We start from the raw sequence: 20,962 nt of genomic DNA on the forward strand, positions 1-20,962 counted from the left end.
GCACCGCTCCAGAAATCGACGCAAGCCATGGAGCATGGACGCACACTATCGAATTAACATGCCTAGTGTGGACACTCACAGTCGACTTAATAATATCAGTTTTATTAGACCGATTATAGCTAATTCGATATTATCCCGCAGTGTAGACGTACCCAAAGAATGTTGGGATTAAACAATACCATGCTTCAGGCCAGAAACATTCTGCAGGTTACGGCCGACATAAAAGTTATCATTAAATAAAACCTTTACACTTTTCTTGCACATAAAAAGAGGTTCAAAATTGAAATGTGATGCTCAAAACCAAAGTTATGTTTTTCCCTCAACTAAGTGTGTGTGTTCTCTTTCCAAGGCACTTTCATAAGTGCTACTGAATTCTGGTTCCCAGTTCCACTGAAGTCTATTATGAAAAAGAATTTTTAAACTATATCATAAACTTTATGCTGGATTAAACACAAATATGATCACACTAAAAAATGCAAGCGACTACCAATTGACAATAATCACTGATCTTGTAAAACAGAGAATTTTACTACATTAAACAACCAACAAGACAAACAAAGAAAAGGGAAAACACTCACATACAACAGCACCCGATCATCTGACTTTACCACACCAGCAAGACATGTAACAACAAGTGTCACTACAGGAAGATCACCTATCAACTTCAACTCCTATTTTCATTGCCAAAATGCCGTTCTATGGTAATGTGCCTTTATTAGGCCTACCTCTGCTTTCATTTAGCAATATAAATGTCCAGTGTTAAACCAGATTTAAAAATCAAAAAAGCATTCTTTGAAAAACAAAACATTAGAAAGGAAAAAAAAAAACCCACAATCACAAGTTATTCTGTTTTTCTTGCCTTCTGAAGCAAAGTATGCCTAAATGTTACGTCTTGGTCATTTAAACCTATCTAAAATGAAATGAAAGAAGCTAATGAAATGTAAGAATCACTTTTTTGGCCGTTTCCTCAAAAAAGCAACAACTCATCTTGCTGTCAAAGTTAACAGAAAAAATGAATAATGGCAAATTTGTTTTTCTTTAAAAACCAACCTCTGTAAAACTAATTTTTAAAACATGTAACCACCTCATCTCATATACCTGATGAATTTGGAATTAGGTTTTTGAAGGAAAACAATTCTCTATTCACTGAAGTAACTAGCAAACTTCTAAGAGCATTTCCAGCAGTTTTGAAAGTTACAAATGAGTTCAGACTCTATATTACTTCATGGATCAGATCTCCGTGAAATAATGCAGAGCCAAGTGCAAAGCTTTTTGATTGCTTTTTATTCTTTTTCTTCTTGACTAAGATGGAAAGTAAGATTGCATCCTTGCAATAAATGCTTTTCAGGGTAACTCCAAAACAAAGAGCTTTTTAGGAAAAGAAAAATAAGGTTTATCAAGAACTGTTAGACCTCAGAGTGCACTAAACTAGGAATTTTAACATTCTGAATTTTCAATATCTTCCCACAAGGGCTTATTTTTCAGTTTAACTTTGTCAAGGATGATAGTGTGTTAGATTCACTGTAATACTGCATACAACTCATTCTGTTTGTGCGATTAAATTTAAAGAATTATATTTCACAATGTTCTTTAAACATCTAGGTGAAAGCAACCCATTTTCTCTAAAAGAAATCTATAACATTATACATAGTAGCAGCAGTATGGTTACACATCTAATTCAGAGACCTTGAATTTTGGTACTTCAGTTATGGTGTATTTTGCTGTAATCTGGAAGAATGCATTATGGTAAGAATGCTAATGGCATTCCACCAGCTATGAAATACCATTGTATCTGCCGCAACTGCACTATACTTAGGAAATATTTCTTTAATATTGGATTTAAGACTCTAGAGCTCTTTAAAGTGTTGTGCATGAAGCTCTGTGAACATAAAAATACATTTTTAAAAACAAGTTTACATGAACCACTTATTGGCAAAGCTAGTGAATTCTAAGAATTATTGGCTTTAGGTTTATAATGGCATTAGTTGGATGAGAGTCAAATGCTGCAAAAATAGCCAAGGACAACTACCACTGTAATTTTTCATCACTTTCAATTCACATAAACTATCAAAATACTCAAAATGTATGAAATTACCTTTTCCACCTCTTTGAACTTTGGTATTGTAGGAACAACCTCCGAGAAGGACTGAGAATCTAAAACCTATGGGTTTTCTTAAGTTATAAAAGAAGAGCGAAAAATACTGTGTAGAAAGGAAGTCATAATAAAGAACAAAGGGGATGGAAGAATATATACAGAGTGTGTGTGGAAGGTGGGAGCTGAGCATGAGAGAACAGACGTCCCAGTCACAGGAACAATAGTAAACTACACAGTTCAACAGTCAAGGTTGGTTCCCCAAAAAGCAAAGTAGACTCAGCAACCCCATTCATTATGTTACTGAGAAGGAAAGTATGCCATTCCATCCCCTTACACCAGGAACGGGCAAACGTTTTGGCCCAAGGGCCACAGTGGGGTTGCAAAACTGTATGAAGGGACAGGTAGGGAAGGTTGTACCTCCCCAAACAGCCCTCTCCCACTTCCTGCCCCTGGACTGCCCCCATCAGAACCTCCAACCCATCCAACCCCCCCTGCTCCTTGTCCCCTAACCACCCCTAACTGTCCACCAGGACCCCATGTCTATCCAACCCCCTTTGTTCCCCATCACAACCCCTATCCACACCCCCACCCCGACAGACCCCCCAGGGTCCCATGCCTATCCAACCCCCCTTGTTCCCTGTCCCCTATCCTCACTCCCACCCCCTGGACAGGCCCCTCATCACCCCACGCCTATCCAACTCCGCTGTTCCCTGTCTCCAACCCCTATCCACACCCCCGCCCCCTGGACAGGCCCCCCGGGACCCCACACCTATCCAACCCCCCTGTTCCTTGTTCCCTGTCCCGCCCCCCGCAGAACCTTTACTCCATCCAACCTCCCCCTGCTCTCTGACTGCCCCCCGGGATCCCCCGACCCTTATCCAACCCACCCGGCCCTGGCCCCCTTACCATGCCACTCAGAGCAGCATGTCTCACTGCCGCATCGCCAGGCCAAAGCTAGACACACTGCTACTCTGCTCAGCAGGAGCTCACAGCCCCCCGCCCAGAGCACTGCCCGGGTGGTGGCATGTCTGTGGGGGAGGGGCCAGGGGCTAGCCTCCCTGGCCGGGAGCTGAAGGACTGGGCAGGATGGTCCCATGGGCCGGATATGGCTCGCGGACTGTAGTTTTCCCACCTCTGCATTACACAGATACTTGCGTTCTTGAATAATCTGTCATATCAGTGAACCAAAGCAGTGACACACTATGACCTACATGCTGAAAGAGCAGTATTTTCTACGGAAGAGTATAGCAACATTTTGTGGGAGTGTAGCAGGGTGGATCCCTGCTCCGGCCCTGAAGGGGTTAAAAACAGCCCAGGGAAGGGGCCAGGGCTGGAGAAAGTAGCCTTTTAAGCTAGGCTGATTGGGGAAGTGGCTGCAGCTGGGGCCACGCCCCAAACTGAGCCGCAGGGCCTAATAAGGCGGCCAGGGAAGCCAAGGGCAGACAGTCTTCCTCTGCCTGTAGAGGGAGAAGGGCCTGGCTGTCAAGAACCAGAGCAAGTACCTAGAGTAAAGCAGTGCTGGGGAAAGGCAGAGGAGCTGGGGAGCCCCTGCCTGGAAAGCCCTAGGCTGCAGCCTAGAATTAGGCCAAGACGTACTGGAGTTGTAGGGTGCAATCCAGGGGTAGGCCAAGGCAGCAGGTCCAAACCCCTTTGCTGATGATGAGTGGCTGATACTGCAGTCTGCCCCAGGGTGTGGGGCTAGACAATGACTGGCAGTAGCCTACACTGAAGCAAAGTGGGGATAGAGGGTGGGGGGTTCCCAGGGAGGGGAAACCCCTAAGGAAAAGGGGTTGCTGCCAGAGGGCAGAACCCCACGTAAAAGGGGCACCGGGGTCCAGGGAGGGACACGGGGCCTGTAGCAGGAAACAAGGTGGATCACCGGCCTGCTGAGGGTGCTCCGAGCTGGAATTTGAGCTAATTCCCGAAGTGACCAGCAGGAGGTGCCGCAGGGGTGAGTGCCCGCCCGGTTACAGGGAGACAGAGAATGAGAAAGTGAGTTTAAATCAATAGGTCTTCCACAGTCAGCAGAGAATCACTGCCGTTCCAAACCCTTCATTGCAGGCATATTTTTAATGACAACTACATAAAGCAGTTGTAAACTACTGTAAAGTAGAACTTTCTGTATTCCCAGGCAGCATTTCCAATCACAACCCATGGACTATCTCAGGCTGAAAGCATGGGCCAGAAAGCATTACAACTCATTAGTAACCAGCATCTCCAAACTCTTTCAATGTTCACAGCGATCGATGATCAGTGTTATCATTATTTGTATTACTGGAGTGTCTAGGAGCCCAAGACCGCATTATGCTAGGTGCTGTACAAACACAGAGCAAAAAGGGTTTACACTTAGTATAAGACAAGAGATAACTGGGTGAGATTCTGTGGCCTGTTGTGCAGGAGGTCAGACTAGATGATCATAATGGTCCCTTCTGACCTTAAAGTCTATGAGTCTATAACAGATGGATACAGCTCAATGAGGAAGTACAAATAAACAATAAAAAAATATTGGTCAACATGACAGACAGTGGTCTCTGCTCACTAACAGGTGGTGTTGTATTGTTAAAGCTAATCCACACAAAATTGGAAGTGTGCCTAGCCATTTCACAGTTATAAATCCCAAAGAACCATGGTTGATGTAATTGGGTTCTGACAGACGTCTGACCGAGTTAAAGCAAACTAAAGTATTCTATTAGTTAAAGCTACCTACTACTATACAGCTCAGTGCATACTGTCTAAACAGCTAGTGGCAGCCCTAAACACTGTGGGCATTTTTCAAGGAATCCCCTTGCCTCCAACAGCTCAAAGGTTTCTGGGATATTTTTATACCATTGCTCACTGAGCAATGCACTTATGAATGGCTGTTCAGGCAGCTGCATCCATTAAAAAAGCTTAGAATGAAACCAAAAAGATGGGAACATAAGTGTTTTGGAGGCAACGTTGGATAAAACTGAATGGAAGCAAGTAAAGAGCACAAAGGGGAAACTGAATGTATTCAAAGATAATTTAATGTTTGCCAAGGGGTCATGAGGCAATCTAATGGTAAACATAGAATTACAGAAAAAAGGCCAATGTACATGAGCAAAACACACACAAAAAAGTAGAGGTAGAAAGAGGTACATGAAGAAATTTATAACACATCAGATACAGAGGAGCACTGGAAAGATTACAGAATCACATTGAGAGCAAAACGTGATAAGAAACCCTAAGGTTAATGATGAGAGTTAAGAATTTGAGAGTAATTTCTATATTAAGAGCTGCATAGATAGATTATATGGAACAGACTGCCAAAAGCAGCATTAGGAATAAATAATTTAGATATCTGGTTTTAAAAATTATCTGGCAAATAACTGGAGGGAAAAGATATTCTAGATTACAACTCGTAACTCAAAAGATGGGGTGGATCAGCCACACAGACTGAAAGAAGCCAGGAAACCAGTTCTATATTTAGTTTCCAAATAATTCTAAATAGCCTCTAGCAAGATATATTGGTAAATTATATATGATCTTTAACTCGCTCACACCTCCACAAGGAAACTTTTCCTATATCTTGATTTTTTTAAAAATACTGCTGACATCTATTTCATAAAACACATTACTGTATATATTCGTTCATAAACCAAGTTTTTTTTTTTAGTGAAAAAGGAAATCACCAGAGACGGGAGTCGGCTTATAAATGGGTATAGAGAGGGAGAGGTGGGGCACAGCCCCTCCCCCAAACAGAGGGAGCAAGGAGAGGTAGCACATCCAGTAGAACCAGAAGGGAAGAGGTGGGGCCAGCGTCTCTCTGCTTCTGGCCACGCTGCTCTCCCCCCAGCCTCTAAAGCAGCTGCAGCTCCGGGGCTGGCAGGCTGCAGCCATGCCGCTCGGCCCCACCCCCCAGAGCACGCTGTGGCTGTGCCACCCAGCCCAGCCCACTGGAACATGCTGCAGCTGCGCCACCCGGTCTGGCCTACCAGAGCAAGCTGCGGCCACGCTGCCCAGCCTGCCAGAGCAGCTCCAGCCAGGTCAGAGACATCCTTCCCTGGTCCTCCCCAGATAAGAAAGGATGGGCTGGGGAGAGCGTGGAGGTCCCAGGCTAGGGGTGGGGTCATGTGGGGTGTTGTCAGGGGTTACTCCCCTGACTCCCAGCTTCTCCCCCGCAAAAAATTTCCCCACCAGTTGCTGTCCCAGCCCGTCAGGGTAAGCAGCTGGCATGCCGGGACACTTTGTTTACCTCCGTGCCTGCGGACACTCAAGGTAAACAAACCATCTTGGAACACCAGTGGCTTATCCTGATGGCCCGGGAGCTGACCCTTGAATTATAGGGTCGGCTTATGAACGGGTTATATTTTAACTTATACATGGGGGAGGGGCAGAGGAAGAGGGGCCGGCTTATAAACGAACCGGCTTATGATTGAGTATATACAATAATTATTAGATAGCACCTTTGTTGTATCTGGAAATGTACAGACATAGTTCTTTCCCCAGGAACCTTCCTATGTAGACATTTAGGATGGCCCTTTAGCTTCTGAAAGATTATTTTTAATTTATTAAAAAAAAAAAAAAAGCAAAGCACTCAGGGGCTTTTTTTTGAAGTGTTCTAAGAACAATCATCACCTATGTTCAATTAATGTACTAATGATAGTTTGCAAAGCTACTGTGTTTTGTTAATAGGACTAGTCTTCCAAGACAGATAGAAAGTTGATTTTAATGTGCTGCCACGTCCCACAAACATAACAGAAGCAAGGATTTACTTTCCTATTTCTACCAAAAAATTGATTCTGATTGATACCTCATCTACTGTGGTCTGAAAGAGATTTTTCTTCATATATTGTCTAAGGTATTGAACTTTTTTTAAAAAACATATACAATACCTTCGTTTCCTAAGCTGGTATCTACCCCCACATACACACGGTCCATCCCAGAACATTACACTTTTCTGGGCTTTTTTCCCTAACAAACAAAAATAAAAAGATTTGTTTACACAGGGAAATTGACTGGCATAGCTATAATGGAATAAGATATTCTGGTATAGCTATGCAAGAATAATTCCCCATGCGGGCATTATTCCCAAATGAAGTTACTTATTTCAGAGTAGAATAACTCTGCACAGGGAGTTATTCTAATATAGCTATAGCTTATTCCACTACAGCTATTCCAGTCCATTTCCCCATGTAGGCACCCCATAATACTTTGTATTTTCAAAGCACTGAACAAAATATTAGCCAATTAAATCTTTCAACACTCTTACAGAAGGAGTTAGGGATTTCCAGTTCACAAAAGGGGAAACAGGAGTAGAGACAGGGCCTGCTTAGTAGTACATCATGACACAAATGCACTTTATTGAAATAAGGAGATTTGGGATTCCAATTGTCTAGACCAGTGGATATTATGCAGGTCTCAGAAAGGATAAAACTGATTTTTGGTCACAGAATGCACCCTCTATCATTTGAACCCTAAACTAGTATTCACAGTGATGTGAGAAGAAACCATTCCTCCTACCCTACAAGGGAAGGTATAGCGATGCTTGTTAGCAGAGAAGAAAGGCTGGGATGTGGAAAAAAAATGTAACAGACCACATATTGTAGGTGTTTGGCAACCCTGTTGCTCCCACACACCGCATGTCTATTCAAAATGCTGCTGCTGGGGTCATTTCCTGACCTGCCATTCTGACCACATTAACCCTCTCTCTTTGCATCCCTCCACTGGCTCTCCCTCCTTCACCAAATCAATCACAAGTTCTTTGTCTTTGCATTAGAGGCCGTTGACTCTCTATCCCCGTCCTCTGTATCAGATATATTAAGTTACTGAACACTATCTTTACTCTGCTAGTCATGGCAGCCTTGATTGCCCGCTTATGGGCTTCTTTCTCCAGTACCTCTGAATCTTCTCTCATCCGTTTCACATGCATAGGAAAAACTCCCCATCAATTACAGTAAACCTCCACGTTATCCTCTACAAAACCTACCTCTCTGCCCTGATGCTGACAAATTATTCAGGTCTGACATTGGCTAGGAAAGTGCCTAAACATCCTTCTAGTCCACCAGTCAGTGTGTCTGTTTCATCCAATTGTTATATTCCATCGGTCACATCAATTGTGAGCACTCTCAGGCAGAAATTATTGCCTTTGTTACATATCTGTATAGTGCCTACCACAACAGGCTCCCATTCCATAATTGAGATTCCTAGGAAATAAATGTAGTACAAATAAAATATCTTCCTAAATAGCACTCCACCTGCCCCTCATATAATATGGTAATATCAGAGCACCTATGCTGAATGATATGCTTTGGCACACACTCTAGCAGCATGGCGATATGGAAGAAAAGTGCTAAATCAACAAAAATAAGCATTAAAAATAGTCATTTGTTCCAACTAAAATAGCCCTCCTTCATGTTTAGGTATGATGAAACAACATCTACATTTATTTAATAAAAACACTTAATAATAAAATTTATTTAAGAATGGTGAAATCAGTAAAAATCAATTCTGATTAACAATGCAATTCACCTGTTTATTTCAGTAACTAGAAAATGGCCACTATAGTCGTAATTTTCACCACTTTTTTTACTTCAACTCCTTGAAGTTTCTCATGAATGCTTCGCTGCCAAAAAGAAGTTATTTAATACTGGAGTTTTTGGGGGTTTTTTTTAAATATAGAGAAGCCTGGCAAGAAGTTTGTGAGAAACTTAAGGGGCAGGCGGTGGGGAGGGGGAAATCGAACAGATTGTAATTATTTGAAACAAAAAATAGGTGAAGTAAAGAACATTAAATTTAGCTTAGTTTGTTTTTTTCTGAACAAGGTTCCTTTTAATATTTTTTGGAAATCCTGGATTTGGGACTCTTTGGTTTTATAGAACAATTCATGCCAAATTTTACCAACCTACAATTGCTATGGAGGAGAATATTAAGAACATCTGCAACTGAACCGGGACACAAGAAACGGTGCCACCTCGTAGGGCTTGTCTATACTACCTGACAGACTGGTGGGCAGGGATCAATCCAGTGGTCCCCCATCGACTCCAGCACTCCATCAGAATCGCAAGCGGAGTCGACGGGAGAGCGTCAGCTGTCAACTTACCACTGTGACAACAGTGTGGTAAATAGATCTAAGTACACTGACTTCAGCTACGCTATTCACATAGCTGAAGCTGCGTATCTTAGATCGACCCCACACGATAGTGTAAAAAGGCCTATATAAAAGATTTACATTGGTACACCGCTACCCCAATATAACATGACCTGATATAACACAAATTTGGATATAATACGGTAAAGCAGTGCTCCGGGGAGGCAGGGCAAGTTCGATATAACGCGGTTTCACCGAGAACACAAAAAGATTTTTGGCTTTCAAGGACAGCATTATATTGGGGTAGAGGTGTATTTATATCATGCATATCCATTCTTTTTTGTCCCTCCTCTCACACCTCCGCTCTCTTGCAATGTTTTTGGAAGACTCCTTCTGCCTTTCCCATCTTGAAACAATTTCCTATCTAAAGTGTGTTTCCCATTCACAAACTTTCATTCACATCTTTTTCCTTATCAAGTTACTCCTCAGAAGAGAGCAGCAGCCTTTAGTCATATAACAAGATCCTCTGGCCTCACTTTATACTGCTGTTGACCGTAAGAACTAGAAATTCTACAAAGGAATGTGACAAGCGTTGTGAAACACTGCAAACAAACAATTTAAATTCAGCCTAACTCATACCCACAACTATCCCTGATGCAAACTCGGGACAGAAGCTTACACCGGAATGCCAACCATCTTTAATACTAACAGAGGGACACACTCATTATACTGTACCATATTAACAAATGCATCCCCCCACACAACCCCAGATTATTCTACAATGTATGTGTTTTTTTTCAGTCTACCTTTGCCAACAATTAATATTAGGACAAAAGAGAAAAGAAAAATAAATGAAAAAGATCTGAAAGGTAAATACAATATATTAAAAAAAGTTAGGAACCTACGTTTTCGCAGTGACATCCACAAACTGCCCTGGACGGAAGTGAGCTGCATACAGAGGTGTACCTTAAAAGGGAGGGAAAATATACCATTCAATTAAGTGCTCAAATGTGAACCATTATCCTGTTCGCATCCACAGTTGTTAAATAATTTTAAAAAGGAAATATTTAAATCCTGATTCTCTAAAAAAAAAAAAACTTATTTTTTTTAAATGTATGTATAACTACTTCTTTATTTTCATCCCATTTTATAGTCTTAAATTGCTAAATTGGTTGTTTTGTACTTGTTTCTTCAGTCTCCCAATTATTAATACAATTTCAGATTTTACGGAGAGATTTTTACAACTAAAACGTTTCACACTTAAGATGCTCATCTATGCTGAAAAAGGCAAATTAAGGATCCTTAACATCTTTATTGAGAAAATACAATAAGCTCAAACACAAAATGGACATGCAAACACCCTGTGCTAGGTTTGCAGTGGTTACATTTTCAGATCCCTTTTGAGCCCGATTTTTTTCTCTTATTTTTGAAAATTTTAGGCTGTGTGTATAAAAAAAAGTTCTAAATAACTCTGTTAATGTATTATACAACTAAATAATTTTTCAGTGTTAACAATGAAGCAATTTATTTTGGTGTGGCAAAGATTATATGACACTAAGAAAAAAGTTTTTAACAAAAGTATAATTTTAGCCCCTTGTTCTGCAGACACAATGCATGTGCTGAAAATCAAATTCATGAGTAGTCCTATTAAAGCAAATGGGACTATTCATGCAAATAAAATTACCTATCTGCTTAACTGCTTGCAGCATCAGAGCGTTAGTTTTCAATATTTTGTTTTTTGCTCATAGCAGTCCCGTAAAATTCAAAAACAACATACTCTAATAGTGGCATTTAAAAAAAAGCTTTGATAATTTAGTTCTTTATAAATTTTAATCTAAATTTGCAATACCAAATTCTCAGATTAGTTTTACAAATCCTCAACTTGACGTAAATCAATTTAAAAACAAAAATCAAGTAATTTAAAATCACTCCACTCTATCAATGTCAGATCTGTCAGTTACTGCAGATAGTGATGATGTGACCCTCTACTAAATCACCAAATAGAAAAATCTCGACATCTAGTATAAATAAATAATGAAGTGTGTATAAGTGTACTAGCCCCAAGAAAAAGACAGCCAGCCAGCCCAGGGCAAACAATTGAGATAAGAGAGGAAAGATGGAGGATGATGCAGTAACATTTGTAGTACATATTTAGGACTTTAAATGCTCCCAACTTTTAGCCTTTGCTTCAATTATCAGATCACACTTTCTCCGTATGCCATACTGGATACTACTACTGAGTAGCCGCAATAAAGTTTAAGATCTGTTTGTAGACTCTCTTGCCTGACTACCAAAGAAGTCATAATATTTTAAATAGACCATTAGGACCCTCTTTTAATAAAACTAATGATTAAGAAATTAATAAAATGCTTGAAGCAAAATTATATTGGCAAAAGCATGTAATACAAACAACCAAATTCACATACTAATATATCCTGAAAAATTTAAAAAACAATTTTTATGAAGGTTAAATGTCCAAATCTTCTGGTTAAAAGACAAAATTCTCAATGGAAACCAATGCTCCATTTTGCTGAATCCTTTCTGCCTCAAATAGTCTGAAACAATGCCATTTCAAGAGGCACCTAATTTGTCTCAACCAGGGAAGCACAGAGAAGACTGAAACCTCTTAAACAGCAACTTTTCCAACCTCTTGCAAAACATCACTTATGGTGTCCTTATAAAAGTGCCAAAGTCCTTTTGGGAAATGTAGTCACATTCATTTCTAACACTCATTTGCATTTTAGTCAGTTTGCATTAAACAACTTTTCCAAGGGATGGAACTGATTTGCTACAAAAAGAAGAAATGGCAAAAGATGACAATTTTTTTCTCCACCCACAGAAAACAAAGGCTATTTTCTATTTTCCTCCTTTTCAAAAATTTGATTTGGCCCCAGTAATACAAGGGAAAAATATTTATTTAATTCACTTTCATACCTAAAAATCAATCCCATGTTAATGTAGGTTGACCAGACAGCAAGTGTGAAAAATAGGGACAGGGTGTGGGGGGTGGGGGATGTAATAGGAGCATATATAAGAAAAAGCCCCAAATATTGAGACTGTCCCTATAAAATCAGGACATCTGGTCACCTACCTTAATGTCCTGTTTATGTAAGTCTAAACCAAGAGTAAGTCATACATGTAATGTATCCCAGCTCAAAAAGATTACCTGGCTTAATTATAGCATTATCTGACACCTTAAATATTGTAGTTTTCTGCTTTGGTGGTACTCCTGCTTCCCTGAAAACCTCCAGTGCTGACTCTGGTTTCTGAAAGAAACCCATAAAAACAAGTGAAATTAAATTATAAATTCAGTGAATCTCCAAAAAATGTTTACAACTGTTAACACTACTTAAAAAACAAATGCCACATTGTATTTTTACTTTCAAGAAAGACTTAACTTTATAATAAATTACTGTAGCATAACTTTTTCATGAACTTCCTATTTTCCATTGTTGGCTCCCATTTGACCCATCAATCTTATCGTATGATCACTGCACATTTAGACTGTGTCACTAACACCAAGGGATCTGTAAAAACTTCCAGAGCTAGGAGGGAGAAGCCAGTCATCACTTTTTTCATGTATACAAATATTTATTACTGCTTTTTAAATTTGTATTTATAATACATTTTCACTAACCATAATTTAAAATGTAATCTCTATTTCAGTTGTCATTATAAATGCACATTTGTACTAATGATACCTTTTTACAGTGCTGCAAGATGTATGTAGTTTTATAGACTGTAAACCCTTCAGGCCAGCGACATAATCTAAAGCCCTGATCTTGCAGAGACTTCTTGAAGTACTTAATTTTATAAAAGCCTATAGTTCCACTGAAGCAAATGGGGCTTCACACAGCACAACGGCAGAAGACCCCAAGAACAAAGTTTTTATGTATTTATTTTTATTTTAAATATAAATAATTCATTTCAATGACAAATAATCTTTGGTTACAAACAAGATCTTTTTATTTTATCAGACATAGCAGCAGCTGCCTTTTAGAAACATTATAGCACTGACAGAGTACCAACCAAATGGAAACCAAGTGTATGAAAACTGAAATTGTATACAGTGGCTCAGCTAATATTTTTCTTCAAATGAAACCTTCTAGAAAGCAATTTGAACAACTGACAGCAGTGTCACACTTGGATAATCCCATCTTTAAGGGGGTCACTTTCAAAAAGTTCTCTGAAATTATCCTTTTCCCAATAAAAACACTTCTCTGAACTTTCAGACAAATTGATCTGGACACCTCTGAAGGTTGTTTAGCATCATTTGAAAAATCTGCATATTGCCCATGATTTTATTAATAACTATATGTAAATACATTTTATAAGAACAGCAAAGAACATATTATGCTTGGTTAGAAACCAATTTATAAAATTCCTTTGATTTCTAATTCATCAGAGACCAACAAAACAAAACATCTTTATGAAAATGTTCCTCCTCCACTCAAGTAGAAATGCTGATATAGAGTTCCGCAGTGCACTATTTTTTAAAAATGATTTGCTGTCTTGCATTCATATAGTAAAACATTTTAAACAAAATATTTTTAAAATGATCATGATTAATCTATTTATATATTTTCCAAAGTTGATTGTATTATTGGTCTGATGACTGATTACATGTAGACTGTACTGCAGTCTTTGCAGAATTGAAAAATAAAATAGGTATCTCCTTTATCAGATATTTTTAAGTAAGTCTTGATTTAGACTGGAAAGTAAAATTACATTAGTTTAGTTTACCAGAAACTGAATGCTTAACGATATGTATTCAAAATGGGCTTGTGAGGAGGATTAGAATGACTGAAAAAAAAAAAAACATACTGAAGTCATCAAGGGATAAGAAAGCTTTTTTCCATTTTTTCACTAAAACATCTGACTATAGCTTTCTATTGCCAGACTTCAGCAAATGAAACAAAATTTCATCAAGTGCTCTAATGGATGAAGACAAAGGTAGGTATTTTTATGTACACAAAACATCACTTAGCCTCCTTGCAAAAATGGGGAAAAAAAGATTTTTAAATGGCAACATTGATATTCAATATGTTCTCAAGTGAATACCATTTTAAAAGGTCTATTGAAAGCATTCTGAATAATATAGTATGGACTGCTGCAAATCAGACTACATCTTCAAAATGATTAATGGACCTCAAAACCAGAGTTAGTTTGTTTTTTAAAAGTTATCAATAAAACAGTCACAGTATCATGCATTTTGGAAAGGAGACCAATTAACTGTTCATTAAAAAAATAATTCAGAAAGTTTATCCACTTGGAACACAATGGCATTTGTCAAGCTAAAAAAACCTCATATTCCTAAAAATGTATTTATTTATTTTTTAAAATAATTTGAAATTTAAAAGAAATACATAAAACCTTCATTGTTAGTGAAATTACTAAGGGATTCATCTGACAATTCACTAAAGTGAGTCACAGTCAAAATCTGGAGAGGACAGATGTTTCTATGGGCAACTAATGAAACAAGTTAATTATGCTGACACAACACAGGACTAGTTTTTCACAGTTTAGCTTTTCGAACTCACATTTGGAAGAAAATAATAAAGCGATAGATATAAAAAGAGGATGAAACTTCAAGTTTCAATGTAAACCAGAAAAAGGTATTATTATATTTGCAGAGTCCAGAACAAGTGTAAACTGTACAGAAATAAAATAACCTGTGTCAAATTCTTTTAAGCTATGTAATTTTATGGAACAAATTTACTCAAGATTCAACCTCAGAAATTACCAGGCAAGGTCCAGATCTATATAAACGTATTCAACCGTATCCATTAAAAAAAATAAAAATAAAATAACCTAATTAATAGAATTATCCAGAAAAAAGCAACAATTTCCTAGGAAGGAACATAGATAATTTAATAAACAATAGTCAACAATCTGATATTTTAGATATGGGGTTCTCAAACTGGGGGTCGGGATCCCTCAGGAGGTTGCAAGGTTATTTTATTTTGGGGGGGGGGGGGGAGGAGAGTCGTGAGCTGTCAGCCTCCACCCCAAACCCTGCTTTGCTTCCAGGATTTGTAATGGTGTTAAATATACCTCTACCTCGATATAACGCTGTCCTCAGGAGCCAAAAAAATCTTACTGCATTATAGGTGAAACCGCGTTATATCGAACTTGCTTTGATCCATCAGAGTGCACAGCCCCAACCCACCCCGACGCACTGCTTTACCATGTTATATCCAAATTCGTGTTATATCGGGTCACATTATATCAAGGTAGAGGTGTATAAATTAAAAACACTTTTTAATGTAACGGGGGTCGTACTCAGAGGCTTGCTGTGTGAAAGGGGTCACAAGTACAAAAGTTTGAAAACCACTGTTTTAGATCATTGTGCATCAAAGAAAGCTATGCAGATAACAATAAGAGCAGTTTAAATTGGACACGTGATTGCATGAATCCTGTATTTTCCATGTATTTTGTTACTCAGCCAAGCAAGAAGACACTGTTGAGCAGTCAGGACTATCACATATGCATTCCTTCACAGTTGTGTTTCCCTGGTGCACCATCAGTTTCAGAATGACTAGATTCCTTTGATTTTTGTCAATCTTGATCTAACACAGCCAGGATCACCGGTGTAATTTCACCAAGCGAAAAATGTTCCTTTAGTAGTGGACATGCACCAGAGAGACAAGACATGTGGAAACCAAAGTGAACATTGGTGAGATGTGCACATGCAAGCATTAAATAAAACTAAGATTTTGGGTAGACTCTCTACTAGAAAAACTGAGGTAAAAGCCCTCAAGAAAAAACAAACAAACAGATCTCCAAATAAGTCATGTAATGCCTTTTTGTATCTGTTTGGGTCAAACCGACATGATCGCAAGAACAATGCAAAGAGAAGTGTGATACTGTTTTATAAACATAATGAATCACAAAAAAATGTGCTCTTTTGAAGGAAGACTAGGTTTCCCATCAGGATTCAATCTTTCCCCCTGGGACTGACAAAACTGCTAAATTGCTTCAGCCATTGAAGACTGACTTGGACTTTTGCATCAGACATCTAGAACTGTTAAACAAATTAGTGGTTTGTGACACCATCATCAATAAGCTATGTTCACAACTGTGCATATTTTTAAGTTTATAGTTTAATTCTTCGTTCAGGAATACTATATGCAAATGAGCAAATAAAACAATGGTAAAATTAAAGCAGAAATGAATAAATCAGGATACATCCACCAATTATATAAATGAGATTATCCAAAGGATTATCAGAATCAAAAGAGGCCCACAGTAACTCCCCTATTCCAGTGGTTTTTTAAATTTGTGGGCCAAGATCCCAAATTAAGTCCAATGCAAGTTTGTAGAGCTAAGTACCTGCTCCCCCATCCACTGCTACTGCATGTTCTCATTTCTTGCAGCTCCCTCCATAACCAATAGAAAACCATGCTTCAAAGAAGCTTTCAAAAATATAGCCTTCTACCACTTCCAAGAGGGGAAAAAATGCTAATAGAGTTGTCTTCACTTCCCAGATTTTTCGGAAGGTTGAGTCAAAGGGAGGGAAGTGAGAATGGACCCTTCCTCCTACCCAAGTTCCTCCCACCCACGCACACCACCCAATGACACATGAGTGTGTAAGGGTGAGTGACAGACAAAGATGAGCCACTGAAACATGGATGGCTGCCGACTCAACTTTGACTAAACAACACCTTTTAATATATTACTGTTTTGTCTAAAAGCATTTATAATTAGTGATCCTTATAGAAATAACAATTCTAACCAAAAAAGGAAGTAGTACACTTACATAAAAAGGAGATGAATTTTTCCCTCCAACAATTAGGGTAGCTGTTTTTCCATTATACTCCTCCTTTGGTGCGTACTTTAAAACATGGCAGTCTTTCACCTTAAAAAATAAATCACAATAAACAGGGTCTCAGACAGACACATCTGCTCATATTCTAATTTAAATTAACAATAGATATTAAACAATGTGAGCAAAGTCACAGTGTCGACTCGATTTCATTTGTCTAATAGAAGACACAAAGTTCAAAGAGAAATTTTAATCATTTATAATGAAGCATCTTTCAATTAACTGTTGACCAGAAAGCCAACTAGAACAGACATGTGGAACAGCCAATATTCTTATGTAAATGCTAAAAGTAAAATCAGTATCTCTCTTACCTGAAGTAATGTGACAGCATGTCTTTCACCATTCTTGGTCCACAACGGAACCATTCCCAACTTTATTGCAACAAGGCCAACTCTGCGGGAACCTTTAGATCAAAACAAACCATGCCCTTAATTTTAGACTAAATATCTGACAGAATCAGAGTCTATTGTTCATCAGGGTATGCTACAAGATCTTTTTTCCCCCCATGGGAGGGATTGAGAGAGGAGAGAACAAGTTTTTAACTTTGTGGGCAGGTTGGGAATAGCAGGGTTTCTTTAATGTACTGCTTATGTTTGTGCAGAGCAATACATAGGCTCAGTATTAATTATAATATATAATTTCTTGTTGAGAAGTCACTTCTGAAAAATACAAACATGACTTCCATTTTTGGCAAACCAGATGACTATTTCACTTGGTTTCCCCCACTCTCTAAATATTTAAGTTTTTATTTTATTCTCAGCCACGGTATAACCAGTCTACCCCTTTAAGAGTTCAGATGCTTAGGTCTTTAGCTTGGAACACAGAACCCATAAGAGGAATATTTAAGAAATAAATATTTTAAATATGTGGGGGAAAAAGAGCATCTCCAAATGTGTTATATAATATTTACATACTGTATCAGTCACTTAGTAGCCATTCTAAGTGTATGAAGCAGTCATCTGCAATGCCAGAAGCTAGATTTTATCAGAGGCACCACTAAAGTCTTGGTCAGCACCACTGCTGCAATAATAAGCTAATTAACTAACCATCAAAAAAAAAAAAAATCTAGAAAATGCGTTCATTTAAGACTGTGTGTCAGAGGGTTCCTGTGGACTCTGTGGGACTTTAAACACACAAGCTACGCTACCTAGTATGCTACCTCTTCCATGCAGTGACTGGGAGTCAATCTGTAGTCCCTTGTGGATCAAGAATGCTACCGAGCCAAAATCTCTGACTTTGGAATGAAGTCGTTCACATCAGTCAACAGCAGCTAATTACGTGGTATCCTCTGATGTGTTGGTGACAATCATATTCCAAGGGTATGGAAGCAAGACAGGTTTTGAGGGGGCTGTGGCTGGAAAGTGATGATAAATGTGTTGAAGCTGAAGGAGAAGATCCTCAGGAATAAGAGAGGAACTTGAAGATTAAAGAAGTGCTTTGGTCCTTGCAGAGGTAAAGAAAGTGACTACAGCCAGAGCTGCATCTGTTCATATACTAACCTGGTTCCCATGAGTGCAGTGGCCAGGGCTCATCTTTCAGTGGACAGAGTTTACTGGCTGTTTGAGCTCTGTATTCTTCTGCTGTTAACTGCTTAAGGAACTGAGTGTTCTCTTCAGAAAGATGTTCATCCCACCAGGTGGCGCTATTAATATGCCTGACTATAAAGCACCAGGGTTCCCTACCAAATAAATAAATAAATAAATAAATAAATAAATAAGGGGGGGGGGTTGGGGTTGCTTATTAATGTATATAATGCCTTTTACTAATGCATCTCATCACAAAGATTACAAAAGAATTAAACATCATCAATAAATCATGCTCAAGTGATGGCACTCAAACTGTCCCATCCTGATCATCATCCTTCAGATAATCTTGTATTTAATTTACTAAACACAAATAAAAGTCAAAAATAGAATCAACAGGAGCAATCAACCACATGCTAAAATAATAAATCGGTCTTTTATCCTATGCCCTAGAGCTCACTAATCTCAGGCACTAGTGAATAACTAAAGAGAAGCAAATTCCAAAATGGAAAATTTCGGGCTGAGAAAGCCACTGTTGGATTTCATTACCAGCCTCAAGAGAGGTTCTTAACCCCAGGAACGCTCAACCAGCCTAACAGCCCCTCTCAACTATCTTGACAGAGAATAAAGCAAAGGTAAACAGGTACCACAGCATTTGGGGCTCTGAAGGACATTGACTCTACCTTACTTGCACACAGAAGCAAACAGGAGCTCAGAACAGAGACTGAGTGACGTGCTCATAGAAGATACCACAGACTCAGGAAGCAGGCAACTGTGCTTTGTATCAGATTAAAGACTTCGAGGTTGCCCTGATGTAGAGGACATTACCACAATCCAAGATGGAGGCAACCAAAGTCTAAAAAACTGTTGCAAAGTATGTATCAGAGAGAAGCAATCATAAGCTTTGCCTTCACTAAGAAAAAGGTGTGTCCTTACCATGAGTTAGCTAACACATAGTAACTAGCATGAGGAAAAATCCTAGTGAGGACATGGCAGTTCTAATTTTAACATATTATCAAGGCATCCCTCTGGTGTTTACCTCACAACCTGCCAAAACATGTGAAAACTAGAAGTTCCTTTTGTTGTGTTCACTAGGATTTTATCATGTGCTAGCTAACATGGTAAAACATACATTTTTCCTAGTGAGGATGAAACCATAGCCTCTTGATTAGCCGCGCATAAGTGGCACTATAGACCATTGTGGCTTCTTGAAAATCCAGAATTAGCGATGGCTCCAGATGGACCTGCAGACTGAATTGTTTATGCAGAATGAAGCCCAAACCCTTAATATTTAGTGCAGACAATGCTTCAGCCCATGTCTTTATAGTTTTCCCCATGTCAAGCATTGCTTCCACCTTAGCAAGATTAAGTCACAGCCTGTTTGCTTTCATTCAGGTCCCCATAAAGGCCAAACGCTGGGAAAAATAATGAAATTGTAGATAGGGCTTTGGAGCAGAGCCTGGAGCTGGAGCCCAGAGCAGCTCCGGAGCAGTGGAGCTGCAGGTTTTTGCCTGGAGCTGGAGCACAGCTCCAAAGCCCTGATTGTAGAATCTGATTATCATGGAACAGTGATGTCTGGATGACATACAATAGTGGAGGAGGCCATGCATACAGATAATCATGGGCATAAAGACAGCAATGAGGGCAACAATGTCTCATACTCCTCTAGTTGCATTTATCCTGATCTAGTGCCAAAAGAAACCAAGCACTGATACGTCATATCCTTGGTTTGATATCCTATTTTAAAGCCAAACTGATGCATTCCTTAGCCCTCCTGTGGAATTCGAGTGTTGCTCCATCAGTACTTCCTCATATTACAAACAAAACAGGGATATTCTTAAAAATCAGTGATGTCCTTGAGTGGATGGTAATTGAGAAGACTGTTTCCTATGTGTTATTGCACAGTATGAAAATTAGGGAAATTATCTCACACTGCCTCAACATGGGAGAGCCTGCTTAGAGAATGCACACGAAGGGTACATCTACACTGCAATAAAACACCCACAGCAGGCCAGAGTCAGCTGACTCAGGCTATAAAATTACAGTGTAGAGTCAACAGAGAAATGCAGGGCCTGGTTGCCCGAAAGAAACAACATCATGAGAAGTGTTCCTTCTCAGGAGGAAGCTGCGTTGAAGATGATGAAAGCAACATGTTTACCAACCTGAAGATCTTGCATGTTCAGACTTTTTTATTTCATACTTCTTTCTTAAGGACTGCTTGTCTTTCTTCTGGACTATTCTTGAATTCTCATGTTTGAGCAAAAAATGTAGTTGTTACTCTAAGGTACTATCATTTTAGATGCAGCTGTGATAAAAAATAAATAGCTGAAATAGGCAGATCTTCCTTTTACAATGTCACCTTTAAAGTAGTGTCACTGAGTGTCAGTGAATGCAATGAGTAATACTAAATGAGCAGCATGGTAATAATATTTAAATAACTGCATTGACTTATTTTGTTTAGGAGAATCCAC

At 39.0% G+C, this 20,962-nt stretch overlaps 1 protein-coding gene across 1 annotated transcript in view; it reads right to left on the minus strand.

Moving 5' to 3' along the window:
• Nucleotides 1–20,962, minus strand: part of MRPL3 (mitochondrial ribosomal protein L3) — a 70,356-nt gene that overhangs the window by 41,543 nt on the left and 7,851 nt on the right. The window contains exons 2-6 of the mRNA XM_032805880.2: nucleotides 18,468–18,646; nucleotides 17,280–17,371; nucleotides 16,903–17,001; nucleotides 12,310–12,409; nucleotides 10,049–10,109 (exon numbers count right to left, since the gene is read on the minus strand). Of these exons, the coding sequence (XP_032661771.1) occupies nucleotides 10,049–10,109; nucleotides 12,310–12,409; nucleotides 16,903–17,001; nucleotides 17,280–17,371; nucleotides 18,468–18,646 (531 nt within the window). The remainder of the gene's footprint in view (nucleotides 1–10,048; nucleotides 10,110–12,309; nucleotides 12,410–16,902; nucleotides 17,002–17,279; nucleotides 17,372–18,467; nucleotides 18,647–20,962) is intronic.

Source organism: Chelonoidis abingdonii, chromosome 2 (assembly GCF_003597395.2).
Source record: "Chelonoidis abingdonii isolate Lonesome George chromosome 2, CheloAbing_2.0, whole genome shotgun sequence".
NCBI classification, from domain to species: Eukaryota; Metazoa; Chordata; order Testudines; family Testudinidae; genus Chelonoidis; species Chelonoidis abingdonii.